Source organism: Phalacrocorax carbo, chromosome 1, assembly GCF_963921805.1.
Source record: "Phalacrocorax carbo chromosome 1, bPhaCar2.1, whole genome shotgun sequence".
Classification (NCBI taxonomy): domain Eukaryota; kingdom Metazoa; phylum Chordata; class Aves; order Suliformes; family Phalacrocoracidae; genus Phalacrocorax; species Phalacrocorax carbo.
Genome location: NC_087513.1, coordinates 195,457,578 through 195,481,790, shown reverse-complemented (window position 1 = coordinate 195,481,790; position 24,213 = coordinate 195,457,578). Strand labels below are relative to the sequence as shown.

At 45.8% G+C, this 24,213-nt stretch overlaps 2 protein-coding genes and 1 non-coding gene across 5 annotated transcripts; all 3 read left to right on the top strand.

Moving 5' to 3' along the window:
* Positions 1-8,204: 8,204 nt before the first annotated feature.
* RPL21 (ribosomal protein L21) lies at positions 8,205-13,637 on the top strand. Of its 2 annotated transcripts, none has more exons than XM_064441106.1 (6): positions 8,205-8,345; positions 9,850-9,928; positions 10,557-10,618; positions 11,722-11,834; positions 12,500-12,650; positions 13,505-13,637. In XM_064441106.1, the coding sequence occupies exons 2-6, from the start codon at positions 9,862-9,864 to the stop codon at positions 13,592-13,594; spliced, it is 483 nt and encodes a 160-aa protein (XP_064297176.1). In that variant the 5' UTR covers positions 8,205-8,345; positions 9,850-9,861; the 3' UTR covers positions 13,595-13,637. The 2 variants fall into 2 exon arrangements, with proteins under 2 accessions (XP_064297176.1, XP_064297177.1); XM_064441107.1 differs by having other exon boundaries at positions 8,268-8,374.
* Positions 11,895-12,027, top strand: LOC135311674 (small nucleolar RNA SNORA27). Its single transcript, XR_010371287.1, has one exon. It is a non-coding gene; the product is annotated as a small nucleolar RNA SNORA27 (small nucleolar RNA).
* Positions 13,638-13,788: 151 nt separating the features above from the next.
* RASL11A (RAS like family 11 member A) lies at positions 13,789-22,311 on the top strand. Of its 2 annotated transcripts, none has more exons than XM_064441105.1 (4): positions 13,789-20,347; positions 21,045-21,101; positions 21,184-21,263; positions 21,465-22,311. In XM_064441105.1, the coding sequence occupies exons 1-4, from the start codon at positions 20,314-20,316 to the stop codon at positions 21,915-21,917; spliced, it is 624 nt and encodes a 207-aa protein (XP_064297175.1). In that variant the 5' UTR covers positions 13,789-20,313; the 3' UTR covers positions 21,918-22,311. The 2 variants fall into 2 exon arrangements, with proteins under 2 accessions (XP_064297175.1, XP_064297173.1); XM_064441103.1 differs by lacking the exon at positions 13,789-20,347 and adding an exon at positions 20,815-20,967.
* Positions 22,312-24,213: the final 1,902 nt, after the last annotated feature.

The following is a 24,213-nucleotide window of genomic DNA, read 5'->3' as shown; positions in this document are numbered from 1 at the left end:
GTATGTATAGAACAGAGAGTGATTCCACCCACAATTTTACTTTATGCTGTTGCATCCATCAGGCATGTTGCCTTTTTAAACTACAGCACCTGATGTTGAGAAGTTGGAATCACAGACTGAAAACAATCTCTGGCACCCATGGAGGACTTCAGTCCAATCTGCTCTAAGCAGGTCCAGCTAGATCAGGTTGCTCAGGGCCATGTCAAGTTTTAAATAGCTCCAAGGATGTAAATTCCATCATCTCTCTGAGCAGCCTGGTTAAGTTTTTCACCACCTTTACATCTGAAATGTTTTCATTATCTTGAGTCAGAAATTGCCTGTGTTCTAACTTCTATCCATTGCCTCTTGTCCTACTGTGCACCTGAGAGTGGTCTGTCTCCATCTTCTCTGCACTTTCCCATGATATAGCAGAAGAGATTTAAAAGATTTCCTTCTCCTCTGCCAGTTGAGCAAACCCAGCTCCCACAGCTTCTTCTCATATGTCCCTGTACTTCAGCCCCGTGACCATCTTGGTGGCCCTCCACTGGGCTTGCTCCAGTACGTCCATGCCTTTTGTCTCCTAGGGAGCCCAGAACAGGATGCATATTCCAGATGTGGTCTCAGAAGTGCCAAATGGCAAGGAAGAATCCCTTGCCCTGCTGGCTAACCCCTTGCTAATAGTCCTGGGTGTAGTTGGCTCTGCAGCAAGGGCATTTTGGTGTCCTCCACCAGGACCCTCAGGTCCTTTTCAGCAAAGCCCTTGGCCTGTCCTCTTGCATGGGGTTATTCCAACCCAAGCACTGGATGTTGTGTTTGTCTGTCCTGAACTTCAAGGTTCCTGTCGGCCTATATCTCCAGTTTGTCACACTCCCTCTCAATAGCAGCCCTGCCCTCCAGTGATTTGACTGCTCCCAACAATTAGGTGTCACCTGCAAACTCAACTAAGAAGTAGCACCCAAAAAGTTGTTTTGTAATATAGTTTCGGTGAGATTTCATCAGTTCAAACCCAGTATGCCATTATAATAAACTGTTCTTATATGTGAATCTTTACATCAGGTATCCCATTTCAGCAGCAAAGCTCATATTCAGATCTACTTAAAGCTCTTTGCCTACTCTTTGCCTTCCACAGGTAAACCTGTCTTGAAAAACCAACTGGCATAGGTTGAGCTTCTGTTAAAATTATACTTTATAGTTAATAAAACAGTCACATGCTAGAAATCAGATAAGGAACAGGTCAACTAAGTCTAGCCCTCACCAGTCTGCAGTTTTTTCCTAGAGTGTTATTTGTTTTGGCCTATCTATTTTAAAGTGATCAAAGGCCAATTCTGTCCTTTTTATTCCTTATAGACAAAAATTCTTTGAAGACACTGAAAGTTTTGCCTGAGCAAAATCTTCACTATACAAGAACTGACTTTGTGACACCAAAACCACTGAGAGGCCTGCCATTGCATGACTGTGAGATTAAAAAATTGTTTCCTAGTTCCAAGCTCACAGGTTAAGGACAAGCACTGAAACATTTACAGCCAGCAAAAAAGATTCAACCCCAGAAGCTTCATGTTTCACGGATTGTGATCATCTTCAGTAATAACAGGAAGTATCTCAGAAATAATTGGTGCACAATAAATAAGCTAACCGGGACTGCTGTGTACAAATCTGATCACAGATCACAGATACTCAAGAGGTGTAGGAATGGGAGCAAATGCACAGAGCCTGCTACGTGTCTGCAGCTCCAAGAACCTGAGTTATTTAGCTTAGTAAAATGAAGGTATACACGGACTATCATTCCTCTGTGTAAATAATTACAGAAAAAGGGCAAGCATTGTTGTTCTTCCAGCTAGAAGTACACATAAGCTCAGACATAAACAAATGAACAGAAAATAGCAGTATGTTCCTAATCATTAAGCCAGTTATTTCTTAAACTGTAGTTAAGAGCTCCCAAGAGGGCTAGCGAAGGGCTTAAGGCAGATTGTGAAAGATCAGATTTTAAAAAATATGTTTTAATATTAATTCTATACTTATATTCAGTACATTATCAAAAGAAAATCCCCACGAAAATCCCCACATTATGCAGATTTACTGCTGGCAGCAGCTCAGTTCCTCCATGACAGAGGAGCAAAAAGTATCTGTAATTACCAGTGTCTGTGCCAGCCAACGAGCTGCTAATCACCTTTAGTCAAAACAACTAAATATACAGTGTGGTTGATGCTGACAATATGGGGATTTGCTTGTTCCTGGCTAGAGGGATTGGACTCAAGGGAGGTCACACAGGGACAGGCGACCTCAAAAAAGTAATAACACACGAAGTTTGAGAAAACACTGCATTAATGAAATAATTTTCCTGAGAAGCCACTCTATTAGTAACAGAGGAAGCGGACATTAATTGCTTTTGAAATGAAGTTTGACAAATCTGAAGTTTGATAAATGGATTATATTATTTGGTACCCGTGAGAAGCTGGTCACAGCTTCCTTGCAAGTCCTGATGATTACTGGATGGTCAGTAACACAGTATTCACTGATGCACCTATACAAGTAGAATGCCATGTTATTCAAATATACAGTTGAATGACAGAACTTGTTAGTATTTCATATTTTATGTGGCAGTTGAGATCATGATGGAAAAAAGGCCATTTGTTTGGCTTCAGTATCAGTCTATCTGCATTTAGTAACATCTTGAATTAGCAATTAATGTAAAAGTAACGTAAGTGTAATGAAAACTTTCACCCATGTGTGACGTGCTGGCTTCCATCACAATTCTTGGTCTATAGAGTTTTTGCCTTTTCATTTCTCTTGAAGGCATGCTGTCATTACTTTCCATTCCTCTCTCCATGAAACGCCTCACTGGCAATGCAGCTCAGTACAGCCACCTGTACTGGCACTTGTGCAATTCCACAGTGAGACTGTTCAAGGAGTTTTCCTGTACAGTCATTTCTGGGAGGTGGTTGGCTGATTAAACACAAATTTTATTGATTTTAACTGCCGTGAAACTAGGCTCGGGCTTATATTTACAGAATGGGTTTTGCGGAAGAGGAGCTGAACTGACTACCAGAAATAAAAAGAGTTGTTAGAGGTAGAATCATCAGGGAGCTAAAGAAACCATGAAAGGGGGCAGAAGCATGAGTCTGAGACGCCCTCTAACAAGATCCTTTTGGAAAGGGAGAACAATGGAACAACATGGTCAACTTAAGAGGTGACACAGATGACTTTGGTTAGTGACTTTTTGATCAAAAAAGTGCAGGGTAGGTGCTGTACTTCTATGGATGGAAACCTGCCATGGGGTAACCAATTAACTTCACAATCTTGATTTTCAATTGAGACCCTTGGTGTTGCAGCATTATCACAAGAGGAACCACAGATTTCAATCCTATTTATTTAACACCTATTCTCAGTTATTTCTATTAAAATTTTGCTCCAGTCATAATCAGCTATCTTTTTTTTTCATGTAATGAATGCATTATGTGAGACACAGGAGACCTACACCCTAGTGAAGGGGAATATTTTTCATTTTTCACCTCAAAGCCCTTTACAAACTCTCATTAATTTAAATTCCTTCCACACCCCTGCTGAATAACCTAACACAAATGGAATGTCACACTCGAGATCTCTGTGTGTACACTTGGTCCTCTGAGCTTAGGAGCCAGCCAGATCCCACTGTGCATTAAAATTTCAGTGAAGGATTCCTGACAACCCCATGTGCAGAATTGTCATAGCGCATTTATTCTTTAGAGAGAGCTGCTGTCCAGACAGATGCTGCAGAGAAGTGTCAGAAACAAAATGGGGCTCTCCCAAAAAAGATACCAGAATTGTCACTATGGGAGCCTGGGGACTGGAAATTGTTTTTTTGGCATGGGACTTTCCAGCCTGAAAAACAAAGTGATGTTTATCTAGTTCCCACTTGTAGGACTTCTAATGAGCCCTCCCTTTCAAGCTCCTTTCCCCAGCAACTTTTGAACTGGCTTCCACTGAAGCTGCTTTCCCTGTCCTGCTCTACCTCCAAGCCAGAGGGATTAGAAGGGAAACAGTATACCATAGTGTAGGAAGATTTCCAGAGTACATTAATGGGTGGAGCACCAGCCTGGGACCTTCATGGGATTTTAGATTTTCATGTTAGGCTGGGTGTTGCCACTCCTTTTCACCCCAGTTTTGAGGATGTGATGTTTCTGAAGAAGAATGAGATATTGTGTTTGCTGTACAGCACAGGAGAAATTGGAATCTGGATCCTACAACTGCAATTTGATCAAGGAAGAGCAATTTAGGCTGGGTTTCTGAGGGAATGAGGCAGGGCAGTAAGGGAAGCACCTGTAGTCTGGAATGTAGAGCTGTAGGTCTCCCACAAACCTGCTTGGCTGCTAGCTCTGGTTTCCAGACCAGAACTCACCACACAACTTGTGCACCTTTATCTGCTAGAGACAGCCATTATTAAGAAACCCTTTTGTGAGCAACATATAAAGGCCTTTCAGTCTTTAAGTGCTCAGTAAGCCACAGATTTGGGAAACCGGGTATAAAATGTCAGCAGATAGTATTGCCTTCTGGATCAGACCCACGCAGCACGCCCAGTGATTCAATGGAGGCAAACTGTGAAACACAGAATCACAGGATTATAGAATCGTTTAGACTGGAAAAGACATTTAAGATCATCAAGCCCAATTTTTAAGCTAGCACTGCCAAGACCAACACTTAACCATGTCACTAGGAACCACCTCTACATGTCTTTTAAATATCTCCAGGGATGGTGACTCAGCCACTTCCCTGGGCAGCCTCTTCCAATGCCTGACTACTATTTCAGTGAAGACATTTTTCCTAGTATCCAATCTAAACCTCACCTGGCGCAACTTGAGGCCATTTCCTCTCATCCCATCACTTGTCACTTGGGAGAAGAGACCAACACCCACCTCACTACAACTTACTTTCAGGTAATTGTAGAGAGCAATAAGGTCTCCCCCCAGCTTCCTCTTCTCCAGGCTAAACAACCCCAGCTCCCTCAGCCGCTCCTCAGAAGACTTGGCTTGAAACCCTTCACCAGCTTCATTGCCCTTCTCTGGACATGCTTCAGCACCTCAATGTCCTTCTGCAGAGGGGCCCAAAACTGAACACAGTATTGGAGGTGCGGCCTCACCAGTGCCGAGTACAGGGGCACAATCACTTCCCTGCTCCTGCTGGCCACACTATTCCTGATACAAGCCAGGATGCTCTTGGCCTTCTTGGCCACCTGGGCACACTGCTGGCTCATGTTCAGCCAGCTGTTGAGCAGCATCCCCAGGTCCTTTTCCGCCAGGCAGCTTTCCAGCTGCTCTTCCCCAAGCCTGTAGCATTGCATGGGGTTGTTGTGACCCAAGTGCAGGACCCAGCACTTGGCCTTCTTGAACTTCATAAAATGGGCCTCAGCCCATTGATCCAGCCTATTCAGATCCCTCTGCAAAGCCTTCCTACCCTTGAGCAGACCAACACTCCCACCCAACTTGGTGTCATCTGCAAACTTACTGAGGGTGCACTCGATCCCCTCATCCAGATCATTGATAGAGATATTAAACAGAACTGGCCCCAATACTGAGCCCTGGGGAACGCCATTTGTGACTGGCCACCAACTGGATTTAACTCCATTCACCAGAAATCTTTGGGCCTGGCCATCCAGCCAGTTTTTTACCCAGGAAGCTGGCTCATCCAAGCCATGAGCAGCCAGTCTCTCCAGGAGAATGCTGTGGGAAATGGTGTCAAAGGCTTTACTGAAGTCCAGGTAGACAGCATCCACAGCCTTTCCCTCATCCACTATGTGGGTCACCTTCTCATAGAAGGAGATCAGGTTGGTCAAGCAGGACCTGCCTTTCATAAACCTGTGCTGGCTAGGCCTGATCCCCTGGTTGTCCTGTACGTGACGCGTGATAGCACTCAAGATGATCTGATCCGTAACCTTCCCTGGCACAGAGGTCAGACTGACAGACCTGTAGTTCCCCGGCTCCTCCTTCTGGCCCTTCTTGTAGATGGGCTTCACATTTTCTAACTTCCAGTCAACTGGGACCTCCCTGCTTAGCTGGGACTGCTGATAAGCAATGGAAAGTGGCTTGGTGAGCACTTTCACCAGCTCCCTCAGTCCCCTTGGGTGGATCCCACGCAGCCCCATAGACCTCTGTGTGTGTAAGTAGTGTAGCAGGTCACTAACCATTTCCCCTTGGATTATGGGGGCTTCATTCTGCTCCCCATCCCCATCTTCCAGCTCAGGGGGCTGGGTAGCCTGAGAACAACTGGTCTTACTACTAAAGACTGAGGCAAAGGTAGCATTAAGTACCTCAGCCTTTTCCTCATCCTTTGTCACTATGTTTCCCCCTGCACCCAATAAAGGATGGACATTCTCCTTAGGCCTCCTTTTGTTGTTAATGTGTTTACAGAAACGTTTTTTATTCTCTTTTATGGCAGAGCCAGGTTAAGTTCTAGTTGGGCTTTGGCCCTTCTTATTTTCTCCTTGCGTAACCTCACAACATCCTTGTAGTCCTCCTGAGTTGCCTGCCCCTTCTTCTAAAGGTCGTGATTGTTTCTTTGAAATGTGAAGCTAAAGGAGGATCCTGGGGTGTGCTAATCAAGGTAAATTTTATGAATAAAGACATTACTGAAATTTCAAATAAACCTGTCATGCAATTTATTTAGGAAAAAAATATAGCAAATCCTGAATGTCTTACTTGGCCCCAAATAAAGCAGGTTCAATTAAGTTCACAGTTACTGCTCCCTTATGAACTAGACCTACGTACTTTATATGTGGACTTGAGTTTCAACATGTGAAATTTCTTCCCCATTCTTTCCTGCTTGATGTGGAGATTTGCCCTCTATGTAAATAACTGGCAAGAGTAAGGAGTTCAGCTCACTGAAAATGCCTATCTTCCTTTATTCAATAATCCCTTTTAGGATTTGGCTTTCTGTATTTACTTTGCTTGATAACCTCCCTGAAATCTCTCTATCTGGTGCCAATATGCTTCGTCACCTAGGACCTGCTCAGGCTCGTAACTCTTCACGCTTGGAGACCTAGGCTGAATGCATATTAAATTATTTTCTCTGCATAGCTATCAGGTGCTGTAAATTCTAGATTTTTCATGGTGCAGAGCTGGAATATAGACACAATTTTTTTTGTCCTAAGAGATTTTTTCCAAGAGATTTTGTGTGGAGACAGGGCCTCTGTCTGTCACAACATGCCCTGCCAGCTGGCTTTGCAAGCAGAACCTGACAGTGTATTTAATCCTCCATATCCATTCTTGTGATCCATAAATATTAAACTAGCTTTAAAATGATGATAGAAAGGGCTTAAGTTTTGTAAGACAACATTAGAATAACTGTGAAGTTAGTCAGAGGATCAAATATGTTTTTATATGCCATTTTAAGTAATCATCCCTCCCCTAAATTAAAGAAGTGCTTCTTTCACTCAAAACAAAAATTCCTGCAGTAGGGCAACTTCTTGCTGAGACAAGTTTTGAACTGTCCCTTCGTGTTTAGCTCAGTGGAGGGAGGCCCTCTTTTGACTCACTCCCGCCTGCAATCAGCTTCCCATGCGATTCCTGTCTGCTCTAATATTGACAATGCACAACACAACCAGTCACACCGTCAGCTCTAGAAGCTGCTCACCAGCCCGCTTAATATTCAGGCACCACACAGCTGATGCAACCTGTGGCCTGGGTAAAGGGTCTTTGTTAAGAATCCATACTTAATTTATCTTTGTGGAAACATCTGACACACAAACTGGAGATTATCACATTATAACAGTAGGAGAGCCCATTACAACAACAACAAACTCCAAACCTAAGCAGCCTCTTTGCTTCTGCTGTTGGTTTTTCTTCTCCCACCATGCCTTCCTGCCCAGGACCACCTGGATCTCCAGGCAGGCAGCTGGGACTGACCCGTAGTAGCAGAAGGCTGACATTACTGCAAATTTAAATTCCGGTGCACTTCTTTAACGTCATAAAACAACTTATTGGCTGTTCATATTTTACGTTATCAAACACAATTCCTTATGAACAGCGGGCCAGCCGCTCCACCACAGAACTCACTCCTCAGAATCCCTGACAAGACACTTCGCTCCTTTCCCCGCCACCAAACCTCTCCTAGCCCCGTCTCACGGCACAGCCATGAGGAAAACCGGCATTTGCCCCTGCTTTAGCAAAAGGGTCAAACTTCTGCCGAGCGTGTTACGTGGTCGTTTATCAGCATCGGCGTACAAGGGCTTCCCTCACAACCTCTATCTGAGGCAGGCAGGCAGGCGGGCGCCTCCCCGGGACTTTCTGTCAGGCGCGGCGCGGACAGCCCCGCCGAGGTCCCGCTGTTAAGGACGTCGGCAGGACCGCCTCTCCCTTTTCGCTCCGAGCCGCCATTTTGTAGGCACACACGGGGAGGTGAGCTTAGCCCCGCTTGCCGGCCTCAGGTGCCTCCGCGGCTCTGGGTGGCGGCGGGGTGGGCCAGGAGGTTGCCGAGAGATGGGGGAAAGGAGAGAGGGGGCTGGTGAAGGCGGCTGGTGCAGGCGCGGGGGAGTGGGGCTCCGCCGAGGCTGCGGCAGGTGGCGGTGGGCCCGGTAGGCCCGTGGCCGCCGGCGTGGTGTCGGGGGCCGGGGGCCGGCCCTGCATAGGCCGGGCGGCTGGGGCAGCTCCCCGGGGTGGGCCCCGGAGCGGGGACCGCTGGCTGCGGCGGCACTCGCCCGTCGCTGCCGGACCTGGTGGCTGGCGTCCCCGCGGGCCTTCGGGGTGTCTGCGCTTTGGCACGAAGCGGCGGGGTGGGGAGGCTCCTGTGGCGATAGAAAGCGCAGCTCGAAGCGAAAGAAATTGTTACACTCAGAGCACAAACTGATGACTAGGGTTTATGTTGTGTCAGATGTAAAGCGGCTGATAAATCTGGTAAAGGAGATCTTGCCTTTTGGATGCCTTCTGAGGGGTGGCAGCGGGAACTGGGCTTACTCTGCCTGGAGCAGAGGGGGCTTTGGGGGGCACCTAACAGTGCTGTTGTCAAGAAGACGGATCCTGATACTTGACAGGAGCACGTGGCAGGAACATGAGACAAGGGGCTTAAGACAAAATGAGAAGCTCAGGCTCGATCTCTTCATCATGAGAACAGCCAGGCCTCCAAACAGGCTGCCCGGGGAGGCTGTGCAGTAGTTCTCCATCACAGAATGAGAGAGGTTGGAAGGGGCCCCTGGAGATCATCTTGTCTAACCCCCCTGCTTGAGCAGGCACACCCAGAGCAGGGGGCACAGGACTCTGTCCAGATGGGTTTTGAATGTCTCCAGGGAAGGAGACTCCGCAACCTCCCTGGGCAGCCTGTTCCACTGCTCTGTCACCCTCACAGGAAAGGTTTTTCTCATATTTAAGCGTAACATCCTGTGTTCCAGCCTGTGCCCATTGCCCCTTGTCCTGTCGTTGGGCACCACTGAAAAGAGTCCAGCCCCATCCTCTTGACACCCACCCTTCAGATATTTATAAGTATTGATGACATCCCCCCTCAGTCTTCTCTTCCAGGCTGAACAGACCCAGGTCTCTCAGCCTTTCCTCATAAGGGAGATGCTCCAGTCCCCTGATCATCTTGGTAGCCCTTTATCCTTGAGGGGCTTCAAGGACAAAGCCTTGGGCAACCTGGTCTGATCTCACAGTAGACTTTGCTTCAAGCAGGAGGTTGAGCTAGGTGACTTGCTAACATCTATTCAAAAGTGAGTTACCCAGTGGTCCTATAAATATTCTTTTCTGTGAATGTCTAAGCTAAAAGATATTGCTTGAATTCATCTGACAATTTGGAAGGGTGTCATTCTGAATAGGCTTAAAGACTTGATTTTTCTGACGCGTCTGAAAATGCTATCAGTGAAGTTTTTAATGAAAACTAGTAGTTCTGATTAATTTATATTCATTTTTACAGTAATCAGCCAAAATGACGAACACAAAGGGAAAGAGGAGGGGAACACGTTATATGTTCTCAAGGCCATTTCGCAAGCATGGTAAGTATACCTTGTACTAAGAACGCTGCATTATGTTACGGACCTGTTGGATGTCAACAGTCCCTAAGCAGCACATGTAAAACATGGCTTCTGTCAAAGGATATCTGACAACTTGGGCTAAAAACTGTAGAATGATACAGAAGTGAACTCTCACCTCTTACAGCTTATGTGTTGGTATTCTGGTTGCTTCTGGTTGCTTGTTACAATGCTAATTCTAGTAATGCTTGAAAATTAATTTGAAGGCGAAGAAAATATTTCAACAGTTAGACTTAACTTAAAAATGTACAGTTTGTTGCCTTTTAGTAATGAGCAGTGACAACAGCTGTTTTCACAGTAAAGTAGTAAATAGTTGTAATGTCATCTCAACTTTTATGTTAGGAACGAGATTAAAGCTGTACTTTTCCCTTGGTTGGATTTCTTTTTTAAAATCGGACGCATGTGAATATGTAATTACTGCTTGAAAAAAAATATGGTTTAATTTCTCAGTTCTACATTTTTGAAATTGAATTTAAATTTGAGGCATTATTAAGAAAACTTTATCAAATGCATGTCCCACATCCCATTGGGGGGCGTGTACCTGTGTGAAACTGTGAGTTTCATCAGTATCCAAATTTGTATCTCTTAACAGGAGTTGTCCCTCTGGCTACCTATATGCGCATCTACAAGAAGGGTGATATAGTTGATATCAAGGTACTTTCTACAGTTCTACTGTGTTAGTGCTAGCTAATTAAAAACTAAAGCAGTGTAATCCTTTACAGTCTCCAGTTTCTTCAGGTAGTCTTGTTATTTGGGTGATGTGTGTCAACACAAGTACCTGCTGCTCACTTTTGAAGCAATAACGGAATGACAGTGCTACTGAACCAATAATAACACTTCAGTGTCACATGCTGGGTTTTGTGGTTTTTTTAATATATTTGTGCGTATATATATATATTTTTATATACATTCGGCTGTGCTGTTACTGTGTGTTCAGCTGAAAAAAGTGAGTGAAAGGCGGCACCGTATCTAATACTCGGTTGCTGGCTTGTGCCTACCAGCAGTGCTTTCATTAGGAGCCCAGCTGTATTTTAGTCTTGCCTGATTTGTACCTGCTGTTCAAGAGAGTCATAGTTATGTCTGTGTCTCTGTATCATTGTAGGGCTATACTTAAAATAATTATGTACAGGGATGGTGATTGCAACGCCACATTAAAGCTAGAATCCAAGAAATAAATGTAAGGATACATCATGTATATTAATACAGGGGAAAAAGGTGAAGCAGCGTTTCCCATCACTTTGTATTTTCTAGAACTTGTCCTTTAAAGTCAACTGTACTTTCAAAATTAAGTTGTGAATCTGAAAGCCTTTCACCAAGGATTCCTACTTTGCTGAATCCTTTAGTTTTGTTTGAATGCAGAGTTTTTGTATCAGTCACACAGAAGATGGTGTATAAGTTGCTTGTTTGTTATTTGACTCTTGGAGAATTGTACTGTGAAGAATTAACACTTCTTGATGCACTGGAGCTTGATGATGATTTGTCTCCTGTGATTGCTTGCTGAAAGCAAAGTGATCCATCATTTCACCGACACTGAAAGCAGCCCAGAATTGTCATAGCAGAATTTGGTAATCTTCAGATATAAAATGCTTAGTTATAAATTCTAATGTATGAATAAAATAGGAGTAATCTTAAAAGTAATTTCAAAAGTAATTTGAAATGTGTACTTTAAATAACTTCTGAAAGAAAAGTACTTAATGTTGCCTTCCCCCCCCCCCCAATTAAAGTTTATGCTTTATTCTTGTTTTACCTTCTAACAGGGTATGGGTACTGTTCAAAAAGGTATGCCCCACAAGTGTTACCATGGCAAGACTGGAAGGGTATACAATGTTACTCAACACGCTGTGGGCATTATTGTTAACAAGCAGGTTAAGTAAGTAGTGAAATTCTGTGTATTGAAACTTTGTCTTTGGAAAAGTTGATCTGTCCTTGCCACCCTCCTTTCACTTTGCCAGTTAGACAGTTATTGTCTTGATTGGTCATTCAAGGTGGGTAAAGTATATATCCTTTTTATAACCCAAGCAAATGATGCTCATTTGACTTGGATCCTGTCAGAGGAAACAGTTTTTATTTTTCTGAGCAGTGCTTAAAGTCACATTGCCTAATGGAGATTTTCAGCCAACTTTTGCACTGATACTGAAACCCTTTTTAAATATTAATTTGTAGCTCTATCCAGCTGTATTCAGGTGGGTTTTCTACAGTTTAGTCAGAAGAGGACATGTTGTGTTTCTTCCAGTAACTGGACTGGAGTACAGCAGTAATACAATTCCTCATTGGTATGCTGCAAGGTTAACATTTTGTGTTTTCCACAGTCTTAATCCTAAATTGTCAGCATATTGTAATATATTGATAAACTTTCAGTTATGTAAGTTATATCTGATCTGCATCTGCGGCAATGTATTTTGAGTGATTGCCCTTTTAAAGAAAATGTATCTGTTATTGAGCTTGTGAAGTTGCTCATGTGAGGGCTGTAAAACTACCTTTGAAGTAACCTTTTTTTCCAAGTGCAATAGATTAAAAACTGATTTCTTTTCTCAGGGGCAAGATTCTTGCCAAGAGAATTAATGTGCGTATCGAGCATATTAAACATTCCAAGAGCAGAGACAGCTTCCTGCAGCGTGTGAAGGAGAATGAAAAGAAGAAAAAGGAAGCAAAAGAAAAAGGCATTTGGGTTCAACTGAAACGTCAGGTAATATTTTTATTGTAGCTGACACGTTGATGATTCAGTTCACCAAAAGAAACCCAACTAGAACCAAACCGGTTGAGTAAAATGTTGTCTTCTTCCAGAACAACTGAGGTTGTAAACTGAGCTCTTTCTGTCTGCCTTTAAAAAACAAACACACCCACCTCACATTAATGAAGCTGCTTACAGTATTCTGAAAAATCCAGGTCTGGCAGATTTTATTGGAGGTGCCTGTTGCTACCACCCTCCCTTGGGTTTGCAATCCTTTGCAGGAAGTTACTGGGTTTTGGGGTTTTTTTTTTTTAGGAGTAGTGTAGCAGCATGCAGTGTGTCTGCATCTGAGCTGTCTGGTATGTTTGGTGTCTGAACAGAACAGCACTGTTCCTGGGTGGAAATTGTAGCCTTGGCTGTGAACAAAGGGACGGGTGCTTCCTGTTCTGTTGTTCATCTCCAGCAGAAGCTCTTGCTGATTTCTGGGATCAGTGTTGCCTTTGGTGTAGTTCAATTTAGCTACAACAGTTTCTCTTGCAACCCTTTAAGAAGAGCATAACTACACTTTAGAGAGGAGATAGTGGCTGTTGCTTCCAGAACCCTAGGGTACATAACTTCATGATAATTTGGATTAGTAAATTGCAGAGGGTAAAGTGTAGATGTTTTCATTCAGCCATGAAAGTCAAGCACGCTTCCTAGCAGATTATTACTGCTATTCTTTGAAAAAAATTTTAAAGAGACTAGGAATGGTAAAAGTGCTGTAATGTTTATATAATAATGTGTTAAATGGTTGTCAAAATGAATTTTGTGTAAGGTTTCTTCTGACTTTTAGTGCCATGAGTTTTCTTTTCCTTTCTTTCTGTTTACAGCCTGCTCCACCAAGAGAAGCACACTTTGTGAGGACTAATGGCAAGGATCCAGAGCTGCTGGAGCCAATTCCCTATGAATTTATGGCATAACGCACATTTAAAAAAAATAAACTGCAGAGCTGGTTTTGGACAAGTGTATGTGATTGTGGCTGATTCCTTTAGGGTTTTTTTTGAACAAATGCTTTAGAAAACATTTCTTCTACTGAGGTTTGTTTGTTCAACTTGCCCTACATGGTGCTTGCTCATTCAAATCATCTGCAGCTTTTGATGAGCAGTTTAGTCATTTATATAGACCAGAAATCCTGGGATGCTGAAATTTGCTAATGCTTAGTGATGATCATCCTTCTTTAACCTAAGAGGCAACATGAGAGGACATGGAATATTTCACCGACAAACTAAGAGCATAGACAAAAAATTGTGCAGTCTCACTTGAAGGTTTATTTTTTTGTGGGAAAAGGGGTAACAGGCTTCAGACTTCATTGATAAAAGTTTTTGTCTAAGATACCTTGGATTAATAGGAAATAAAAACTTGTGGAGACAATTTTTGAAAGCAACCTTTTGAGAAATGGCTGTGGGCAGATTTTGGTGTTTCACCATTGAAACCTGTAAAAGAAGTTTTAGAACATCCTTAGCATTCTTATAATAATAATAAGCATTCTTATTAAATAGTAGTAGTTTAGAAACAAGGCTTTAATTCTAAAACTGCCAGCCTTTGTAACTTGATTTTTATAATTTGAATTGGCTGACATAGCTGAACACTTGCATTTTGTTTGCTGCACGTCTGTTGGATCTAAACATCTACCTGGATGTTCTGATGTGCTCCTCTCATCGCATTGATTTTATTGATAGTCCACAAAAACCCAGTGCTACCTGCCCAGTGTTTTCTTGAACAGAGGAACATCTTCAGCCTACTGCTTACTAACCAGTGCTGGTTTTGTGAGCTTTGTTTGAAATGTTGTGAAGCTTGCTAGAGAAACTGCTGAAGGTAACACGCATAGTTAGCTTTGAACATGCACGAACTCAAGCTTAACTTTGTTACAGATACAGATAAATAATGCTTCAGCTTTCTAAGTGTGAGGTAAGGCATTGCTTAGCTACCTCAAGTGAGTGATATAAAACTGTCTACATGTAGAGAGATTAAAAAATACTACAGAAGGTGGTGACCTCAAGCAGTATGTAGGTATTGACTGTTGAAAATGATTGAATAGTCAGTTGCAGGACAGCTAGTAGGTTTGGGAGTAAGAAATGGAGAGGTAGTGAGGTTTGCTTCTTCCCTCAATTCTGAAGTGCCTTAAGCAGAAGTGTACAGATGGCTTATAAATTAAGGGATTAACGCCTGTTTGCATTTACCTAACATTCAGTTGTGGGTATTCCCATTCTCGTGGAATGTAGTTTTTGGACGTTGAAGTCTGGCGTGGCCTGGTATTTAAGGGTGATGGGCTTCAGGCACTGGGGGTTCAAAGTCGCAGTGAGCAGGTGCTGCATTTGAAGTTTCTCCAAGCTCCAGTCCTGGAAGATGGAGCAAGTTATACAGCTGGAATGACTTTGGAAGTGCTATGAAGAAGATGAAAGGAAGCTTACCTGTCAACAGACTGATACATGATACTAGGGCTCTGTTTTGACACAATACATATTAGGCATGGAGTGCACCACCATCTCTGAAGCAAGGTTTATGAAGCTGTCTTAACATTCACTGTTGCAGCTTATGCGCTTAGCTTGTATGATGAAGCGGGGTTTTCTTGGAACAGCTAGGTCTGTGTACTAAGCCATAGACCTTTATTAGCTGCTTTGGCTTGTGGATTTCCACAGTAATTTAAAGTCGGTATTTGACTCACAAGATAAGCATTGTTTTCCATTAGGCGTTGCGTCTGAAGGAGTTAAGTGGGAGGTTTTACTAGGTACGATCTTTGGTGATGGTATTTTAAATTTTCTTCCCGTGCATGCTTGTCTAAGTTATTTTGGTTCTATGTTTGTGTTGTACTTACTTGTCAAGACTCAAGTGGATTAGCTGTAGCATCAAAATGATTAACAGTAACTAGAAGTGGTGAGTAGTTCTAAACTTTTGAATTTATTTTCAACAATTTGGAATAATAAGACGAGACAGCATGCAGTGGTGTCATTTAAGAGCTGTGCTTCCAGAGGCACTGCATTGCAACAGTTTTCAATTTATTTAGTCTCTGTGTTTTGAAGGTCATTATGTCGACAGTAGATGCTCTTAAATGCATATTTGGAAGTTGTGTGTGGGCTGGGAGGAGAAGGATGGAATGCTTTCCTTGGTCAGGATTCCCAGAAATGACTGAAAATGAAACTGGGTTTGTGTAGCAAGAGAATAGCCTTTTTGTTTTTTTTTTTAACATTTTAAAACAGGACAAATTAACTAAGATTTAACTTGTCTTGCGTTTATAGATGCTACCAGTTAGTTGCTCTCGGTGCAGTGATGGTTTTCCTGCTAATCTGGGGTTTGCAGAAGCACAGCTCAGATATTCACAGGTCTCAGTATCTGCTGTTGAAGTTGACTTCCCATGTGTTCAGCTGCCCTGTTTTTACATAGCCCTGACAAAAGAGGGAGATCTGTGAATTGAGAAAAGTTGCTGGAAGAGCTACTTGTCAGGACATCTGCAGTCATGAAGCTGGTGTTGAGATGCATCCTTCTTGATAGAAGAAAGTAGTTTTAGGAGTGTGGAGAAGATTTGGAAGGGAAGGGGGGTGATTTTGGCAGTTCAGCCTCTGCCCCTCTGGGTGGAGGAAGTGTGTTTCCGTATGGTAGAGTTGCAATTTACTCTCCGACTCGCTATAGAGGGGGTTTTACACAGACCCATAGCTGTAACCAGTTCTCTCCAGTCCTGTCTGAGGCTGTACCTAGCAAACCAAACCTTGGAGCGGGCATGCCAGCTAAAGGCTAGGTGTTTCTCTTGATACCATGACAAAGTTGAATTTTGTTCATTCTGCAATGCTTTGAATTGTGGGGAACTGTTGTGAAATGTGTAAAGGTATGGGTTTCCCTTATAACTGGGCATACCTTGAGCTAGCAGAATTCAGGAATCCCTAGTTTAAAAGCCAGTTTTGCAGAAGTTCAGTATGGTATGTTAACTGTCTTCCAGTCCCCTTCTAGCACAGGGACTTCATTTATCCCAGAGCTGGTGGACAGGCCGTCCCTATACAACATGTGGAGAGTGACGTGCTTATGGATTAGTACAAGCCGTTACACTTCACTGTAGTGCTTTGTCTCCATTACATTGAGCCTAATTAGGGGGTGGAGGCTGAGCTGTCTCCTGCTCACCAGGTTTTACTGCCTTGAACCATTGCAGCTGGTTCCCTGCCAGAGGGCCTGCCAAAAATCTGTTGAGAAGAAGCAAGGAAGACTTCTCCTGGGCTGTTGGCTTCATCTTTTTGAGCATATCAGTGACACCGAGGCCTGAGGTTTCCCGAGGGCTGTGTAGGCAGTGTTGGTTGCTAATACTGTGCTGTGGCTGGGAAGAGTCAATGAAAGGGCAGAAAGGACTGGGGAGGAGGAACCGTGCCAGTGCAAACGGGCTGCAGGCTGAGGACCCCGGGAGGGAGCAGGTGAAATGCACATGCCTGCGGGGGTGAGGGGTGCGCAGACACCTCCAGCCCCATGACTGGGGGGAGGCAGGTAGACAGCTGCCATGAGGGTGTCCAAACAATTCATGCTTTCGTAATCTTCTGTTGTATGTATCAGACTGGGGAAACCATCTTGATGTTTGTTCCCTTGTCCTTCTTGGTGTAATCCTGGACTTGGCAGGTTCATGGCCCTCATGATCAGAAGGACAGCTGGCATCCCAGACACAGATGGTGTGCTGGAATGTCCTGGTTGGTCCAGAGAATGCCAAGAGTGGTGCATACACCTGCCAGAGAATGTGTTCCTCCTTACCCCAGCACAGGCAGGAGAGGCTCCCTCTGTCCTCGCAGAGACTGCAAGGTGCAATGGGTTCCTGTAGTTCAGGGTCTGTGGTGAAAACATGTGGTTAAGCTGGGCTCATTGTGGTTTGGGTAGCACCTCATGACTTGGGTGTGGGTAATGTCTCCCATGGTGCAGGGGGCACCCTACTGCAGCAAACGGTTTTCTCCTTGCATAGGAAGAAGGTACCAGCAGTCCCTGCAATGCTGAGGGTGGTGGTATGGAACACGTGGATTATGAGCTTTTCAGGTCCATGCACCTACCTCAGTGGATGTACTACCAAGGTCTATTTAAGAATCAGGTTGTAGCTGCTGGGATTTATGTAGTCATAACCATCCTTGCTCAAGTGGGAGGGTGATCGCTCCCATCAGCAGCACCCATACAGCTCAGTAACCCAGAAAAATGCAAAGCTCTGAGTTATGGTTGAGGTTGTTGATTTAATTTTCCAGTATTTGGAGGAAAAGGTTTCGGGTGATGACCCCTGGGCCCTCAGTCGCTTTTTTGTCCATGCCCACTCCAAACTGTTAGCCACTGACCAGCAGGAACTGAGGAGTGCAAGGAATACGTGCAGTCCTGAACGTGGGCTTGTGCTCCTGGAAGTTTGTAAGAGCAGTGAAGCCATGCCAGCTCACAGTAAAGGTTGTCACCAGTGCTCCTCCACAAGGAAAAGCTTTGCTCCTGCTGCTCATTATCTCACATGGTCCTGCTGATCTTAAGCCCAGAACCAGCTGGCTCCACAACATCGGCAAAGACTCCCAGGAAAACACTGCATTTTGCTTTAGAGGAGAAATGAGCTCCAGATGCTCTCAGGATGTCCTCCCTGTTGCAGCCACAGGAGCAAGCTGCCTACTCCCACCCACAAAGTGCCTGCTGTTGAATGTTACCAGAGCTTGGATCAGGGACGCGGGTCAGGTGGCACTGTGGTGTCCCTGGGATGCCATGTGAGTGGGATTGAGTCATGTTGCTGTGTGAAAGGGTAGACCATAGGATGGTGGCATGAGCCATCTGCATGGCATGGGTGAAGGGACAGCCTTGTGTTTCCTAAGTAGGGCCTCCAGCTGAGAAAGGAAAGGCTCCTTGGAATAGCTGTGAGGTGCTACATCCCAGGGCCTGCAGACAGGGACAGCTAATCTGAGCCCCCACATGTGAGGAATCAGCCCCAACTGCTTCAACCTACTGAACTGCCTACCAGAGTAGGTGTTGATGGAGAGTCAGCCTGTTGCTCCCTGGAAATTAATTCCTGTGTGGGGTCTCCTACCTAGGTGTATGCAGTCATCTCTGTGCTTGACTATCACCATTTCCCCTTTGGGGGTGCTCTCAGCAGCGAGTGAGGCAGCATCAGCTCTACAGCTGCCTGGAAACGGGGAGCTCCTCAAGTTTTGTGGGTGGTGGTTGTTTAATACTACTGCTTTCACAGCTCAGTGCCTGGGAATCATCTGTCTAGAATGGACTCATTTCATAGCGTTCTTCCAAGGGCACACTGAATGTACTCTGATAGTTCTTTTGTAAAGAAATGTATAAAAATAGCCTGTGTTGGCACTGTGAGTGAGGCCAAAGATGAGTTGTGGTGCATGACAATGGGAGCAGATGACAATAACATGAACCTCTGGAAACCAAAAGCTTTTAGTGATACAAGAGAAATCTTGTTTACCAAAAGAAAAGGGCTCACTGGCATGATGGGAAGTGAAGTAGAAATTTTAGAGGCAATCTGTTTTTGAGGTTAAAAGTGGCCTTGATGTTACCATAGGGATTCTTAGGCACTAAAGTAACACAAATAATCAACAGCACTTCTTCCACGGTGCTTTTCTGCTGCAGGTACTTCTTGAACTGATGTTAATTAGCATGGTGTTAACTACTGTGAAGTATGTGTAACCCTTCAGCAAAGAGCGGTGTGGAATTGTTATCAGGTTGAACATTTCTGGGGCACCAGGGGAGAATCTTTAAACAGGGCAGAACGTTGTTTTGGGGGGCTGGCCTGTCCTCTGGTTGCTGTGGGATGCAGAGCCCAAGATAAGCCTCTGTTCCCTGCTCGAACTCTATGCCCATGGGAAGCAGGGAGCAGCTCCTCCCCTTCCTCCCCACCCTTGCCCCCACAGTGCTGAGGGTTGACTTCCCTCAGGAACACCTTGGCTCTGGTAGAGCAGAGCTGACCATGTGATCCTGGTGCCCTTGTTCTGAGTTTTCATGTTGCTGGAGGGACTGGGGTTGAGGATGTCCAAAGAAATGTATATTGGGTTGGGTAGCTGGGCTCTGGCGTGGATGTAGGGAGAAAGTAAGAGGGAGGGCAAGAGGAAAGCGAGGTTAAAATATAACTTGTCATTGCCTGCATCTTCTGAGAGCTGCATTGAAGGGGAGGGGGAAGGCAACCAAGAGCAGCATCGCTGCACAGCCCTGCCACTGCCAAGGTTCAGCTCAGCTGCCTGCCTGTGGACGTCCAGGGCCACCTGGGGTGCCCTTGGGCATCAGCCTTGCAGATGGGTCCCCCAGCTCCCATGGTGGCTCTGCGACACCAGACCCATCCCCCTGCTTTGGAGTATCAACCTGCTGGCACCTTCCATGTAATTTCCTGCTGGCTTGTGTTATCTCCCTGATAATAACAAAAATAAAGTAGTCCCTGAATGGATTATTTTTCTTGTAAACATTTACGTGCTTGCAAAGCGTGCGCTGCAGAAGTGGTTTTGCTGAGAAACTGAAGCATCTACATTGCTGTTTGCAGGTTTGAGGCTTGCTCAGTGCCAGCCTGTGGTGGAGTGCCTTTCTTCGAAACTTTCTTCCACTTTAAAAGCCCTCAGGGCCTAATCCAGACCTCGAGGCATTGTGGACCATTTTGGTTTCAGTGCTGCCCGTTGCTTGATCTGCAAGCTGAGATTTCAACATCAGCTGTGGAGGGATGTATCCAGGTGTGGGAAACAAAACAGTCCGAGGTAAAGAAATAACTTCCCTCCTTCTGTGCCTGGAGTCCTGCCCTGCATAAAGCGGGAGCCTCTTGTGGTGCTGGTCGGGACTGGTGGGGTGCGGGGGCGCACCCTCCCAAACCCAGTGAGACCAGTGTTGCCGCCCGCCTGCCTCGGGAGGGGGTGATGGACGGTGGGGTGCTGCGGTGCCCGCCCCCAGACCCGCTCACGCTGCCTGTCCGGGCTGTCCCGCATCCCCACTGGGGGCCACCCCACACCCTGGGGAGGGGGAAGGCGGGGGTACAACCAGGGTGGGCAGCGGCGGCGGGAGTGCAACTGGGAGGCAAGCTGGGCAGCCAGGGGGCACGGCCCGGGGTGGGGGGCGGAGTACAGCCGGGGAGGGAGGCGGTACAGCCGAATGGGCGGCCCCGCGCTGCGGGGGCTCCTCCGTGGCTGGCGGAGCCTTTAAAAGCCGCCGGCGGCCGCCCGCGCTGGGCGCTGCGAGCCGCGCCATCCTGCCGTCCCTCCCATGCGCCTGCCGAGCATGTCCCAGCCCTTCCTGCTGGCGCCCATCGCCGAGTGCGCCCCGGGGCCCCCCGGCGCCCAGGTCCGGCTGGCGGTGCTGGGCGCCCGCGGCGTCGGCAAGAGCGGTGAGTGCGGGGCGGGGTGGTGCGGGGCCGGCCGTCGGTCGGTCCGGCCGTCCTAACGCGGCCGCTCTGTGTTTCAGCGATGATCGTGCGGTTCCTGACGAAGCGGTTCATCGGGGACTACGAGCCCAACACAGGTGAGGGGGCGGGCGGCGGGGCGCGGCGCGGACCCCGCGGCGGCGGCGGCGGCTTGTGCCTGACGGCTCTCTGCTCCCCCAGGCAACCTCTACTCCAGGCTGGTCCACCTGGAGGGGGACCACGTCGCCGTGCAGATCCAAGACACGCCGGGGTGCATCCAGGTACGGAGATGCTTCGGATCGATCCGTTCTCTGACACCTTAAGGGCTTAGGTTTTGAGCCCCAGCTTCCTATAAGGCCAGGCTTAGTCTCCTAAGACAGAGCTCAGGCTTCCCTTTGGACCTGTTTAGCGGTGCTACCTATGATACAGGCTCTATACTTTAACGACCTGATGCCAAATTTGTGCTCTCTGTCGTACCGCAGGTGCAGGAGGACTGCGTGCAGGTGCTGGACTCCCTGTCCAGGTGCGTGAAGTGGGCAGAGGGCTTCCTCCTGGTCTACTCCATCACAGACTACAGCAGCTACCAGTCAGTCCGACCTCTTTATCAGCACATACGCAAGGTCCACCCAGACGCCAGGACTCCCATCATTATTGTGGGGAACAAAGCAGACCTCCTCCATGCCAGGCAAGTACAGGCGAAAGAGGGACTACAGCTGGCAAATGAACTGGGCAGCCTGTTCTTGGAAATCTCCACAAGTGACGACTCCCAGGGCGTCTGTGATGTTTTCCAGTACCTTTGTAAGGAGGTCAGCAAACTACAGCACGCCAGTAGCATGGACAGGAGGCGGTCGTCCATCATCCCTCGGCCCAAATCTCCCAACATGCAAGATCTAAAGAGACGTTTCAAACAGGCTTTATCTTCCAAAGTCAAATAAACCCCCTGATGAGATCCTGCGTGACTCAATAGACTTTTTTTTTGTAAGCTAGTTAATAAAAATCTTTATTTTTGTACTAATGCCAGCAGTATGGAAGTAAGTATGTCAAAGCTTGCCATTTCCTTGCCATTCTCTCTTGTTTGACTGGTTGGGTTATTTTTACGGGGGAAAAAAAAAGTGCTGCATAGCAACTAAATAGAAATAGTTGAAGAAGAGGATTTTTGCCAGGAGGTTTTGATTCCATTTCTGTTTTGGGCTGGGATTTGCTGTTTTACTCTGCTGGAATGACTTTTTTTGAGCCTCAGTTTCCTGATTGTAAAATGGAGGTGGTGATGATGTAACACCTGCCTTTATAAAACGCTTGGAAAGCCTTTGATGGAAAGCTTTATATGGAGAGAGGAAAAAAGAAAAAAAAAGCTCTATTAAATATGAAAATATAAAACTGTCTGTAAGAATTCTGATTATAATAGGATTGCTTTCCTCCCTCAATGACTGCTGTTTTGCTTGCACCTGTAATTGCCTGAATGATGATAAGCTGCTAGGGATGGGTTCCGATTCCTGATGTACTTTAGAGATCTATTCTGCAGAATTAATCTTTTGACCCCAAAGCCTTTAATGGGAGGTTGAGTTTCTCCTACAGATTACTGTGGGACAAAGTGCTGAGCAATCTGCAGCAGTGGAGTGTGTGGGATGGCTGTTGCTTTCTCTGGAGATGGGTGATAGGAAGGACTGATGCGTAGGTTCCCTTTACAGAAAATAGCTACATTTAAAAGAAATCCTATCTTTGTCTTCCCCAGGGCAATTTTGTAGCCATTGGAAACAGGTTGAGGTTGGACTTTTCCCTCTCATTTCATGTCAGCTGTACACCATACTAGAATGTTTTTTAAGTGTTGCTGGATGTCTAAGCATGGAACGTGGGTTTTGCACTTCAAATGTGCCTCTGAAGAATGTGCATTGTGTTGGTTAAAAAATAAAGCTCTGCTCCATGCTGAGTAGAAAACGTGGAAGTGGAGTAATATGTACAGGGGGAAACCTGCTCACACACAACTCCAGTCAGATATTTTAAAAAATTATTTTCTTTTCATAGGTTAAGTCCAGAGACACTTTTCTTCTTGCCTTTCTTAGGAAAGGCAGGTAAATGCTGTGTAAGTCCCTTGTAGTTAGTGGGCAGTACCTGTTGTTTCTGACCCCTGGGACTTGAAGCTTTCTGGGACAACTCCACTCGTGATCTGCAGATGAAAATCTTCATGATGGTGGTAATTAAGGGAAGGGTGACTGAGCAAGATGATGCTCTGCAAGGAAGCATCAGAGGCCTGTTTTAGCACTGGGTGGGGGAGTGGGATGCCAGCAGCACGACTCCCTGTCCTGGGCCACGTGCACATCAGTAGTCCAGGCATGTTACCAGTGTATCTCCTCTCTGAAGGCCCTGTGCTACCCTACCAAAGGGAGTGGGAGAGCTGAAGGGAGGCAGCTCCAGAACTGCAGGACCAGACTGAAACTGGGACTGCAAACTGGGTCCAAAACTCTTTAATTAATGGAAGAACAAAAGCATGGTGACAGCCTGCACAAATAAAAGTACTGTTTATCACATATTTTAAATATTTCTTTGCTAAGAGTTGTTCTGCCAGGCCCAGGACTCTGGGCTGGGGGCTTGAGGGGAGCTACGGGGGTGGGGTTGTTGAGGATGACAGACTCAAACTCATTACACAGGCCATGCATTCATGGGGAAATTTGAAGGGGAGTTTGTGAAATCACAAGTGGGATATTTATGCAGCATTTCACCATCCTGAAATCAGGGATAACAAATTGTTTACGAGAGAAATTACCACTATGATACAGTTTTGGTAATTTTTTTAAACTGTAGTTTTTGTCTTTGGAAATGACAGAACTTGATTTCCTATTCACACATCCAGTATGGATTTTCACTGAGCAAGCTGCTAAAGATATCCGGCTCATACATGGGCACAAAATACACTAAAAGGGCAGGTAACATGTACTGGACCTCTGCATCTCACCATGGTCACTGAAGGTCAGGTGAAAAAAAACAATAGGCACCAATCTCTGGTCCTTCCTGCTGCCCCACTGTGAGCCTTTAGAAGCCACGGGCAGCTGTCCTGGCTGTACAGTGATACAGGGGCAGAGTTTGGGCAGGAGGCGGCCGAGCACATGAAGGGGAGAGATGGGGAGGAGGAGCAGAAGGGTAAATACAGCGATTTTCCTCATCTCTCTCTTATGGAAAGAACTAAAGAGACCCCCCTTATTATGTAGGCACCCATGTTCAGGTGGAGGTGCAAAC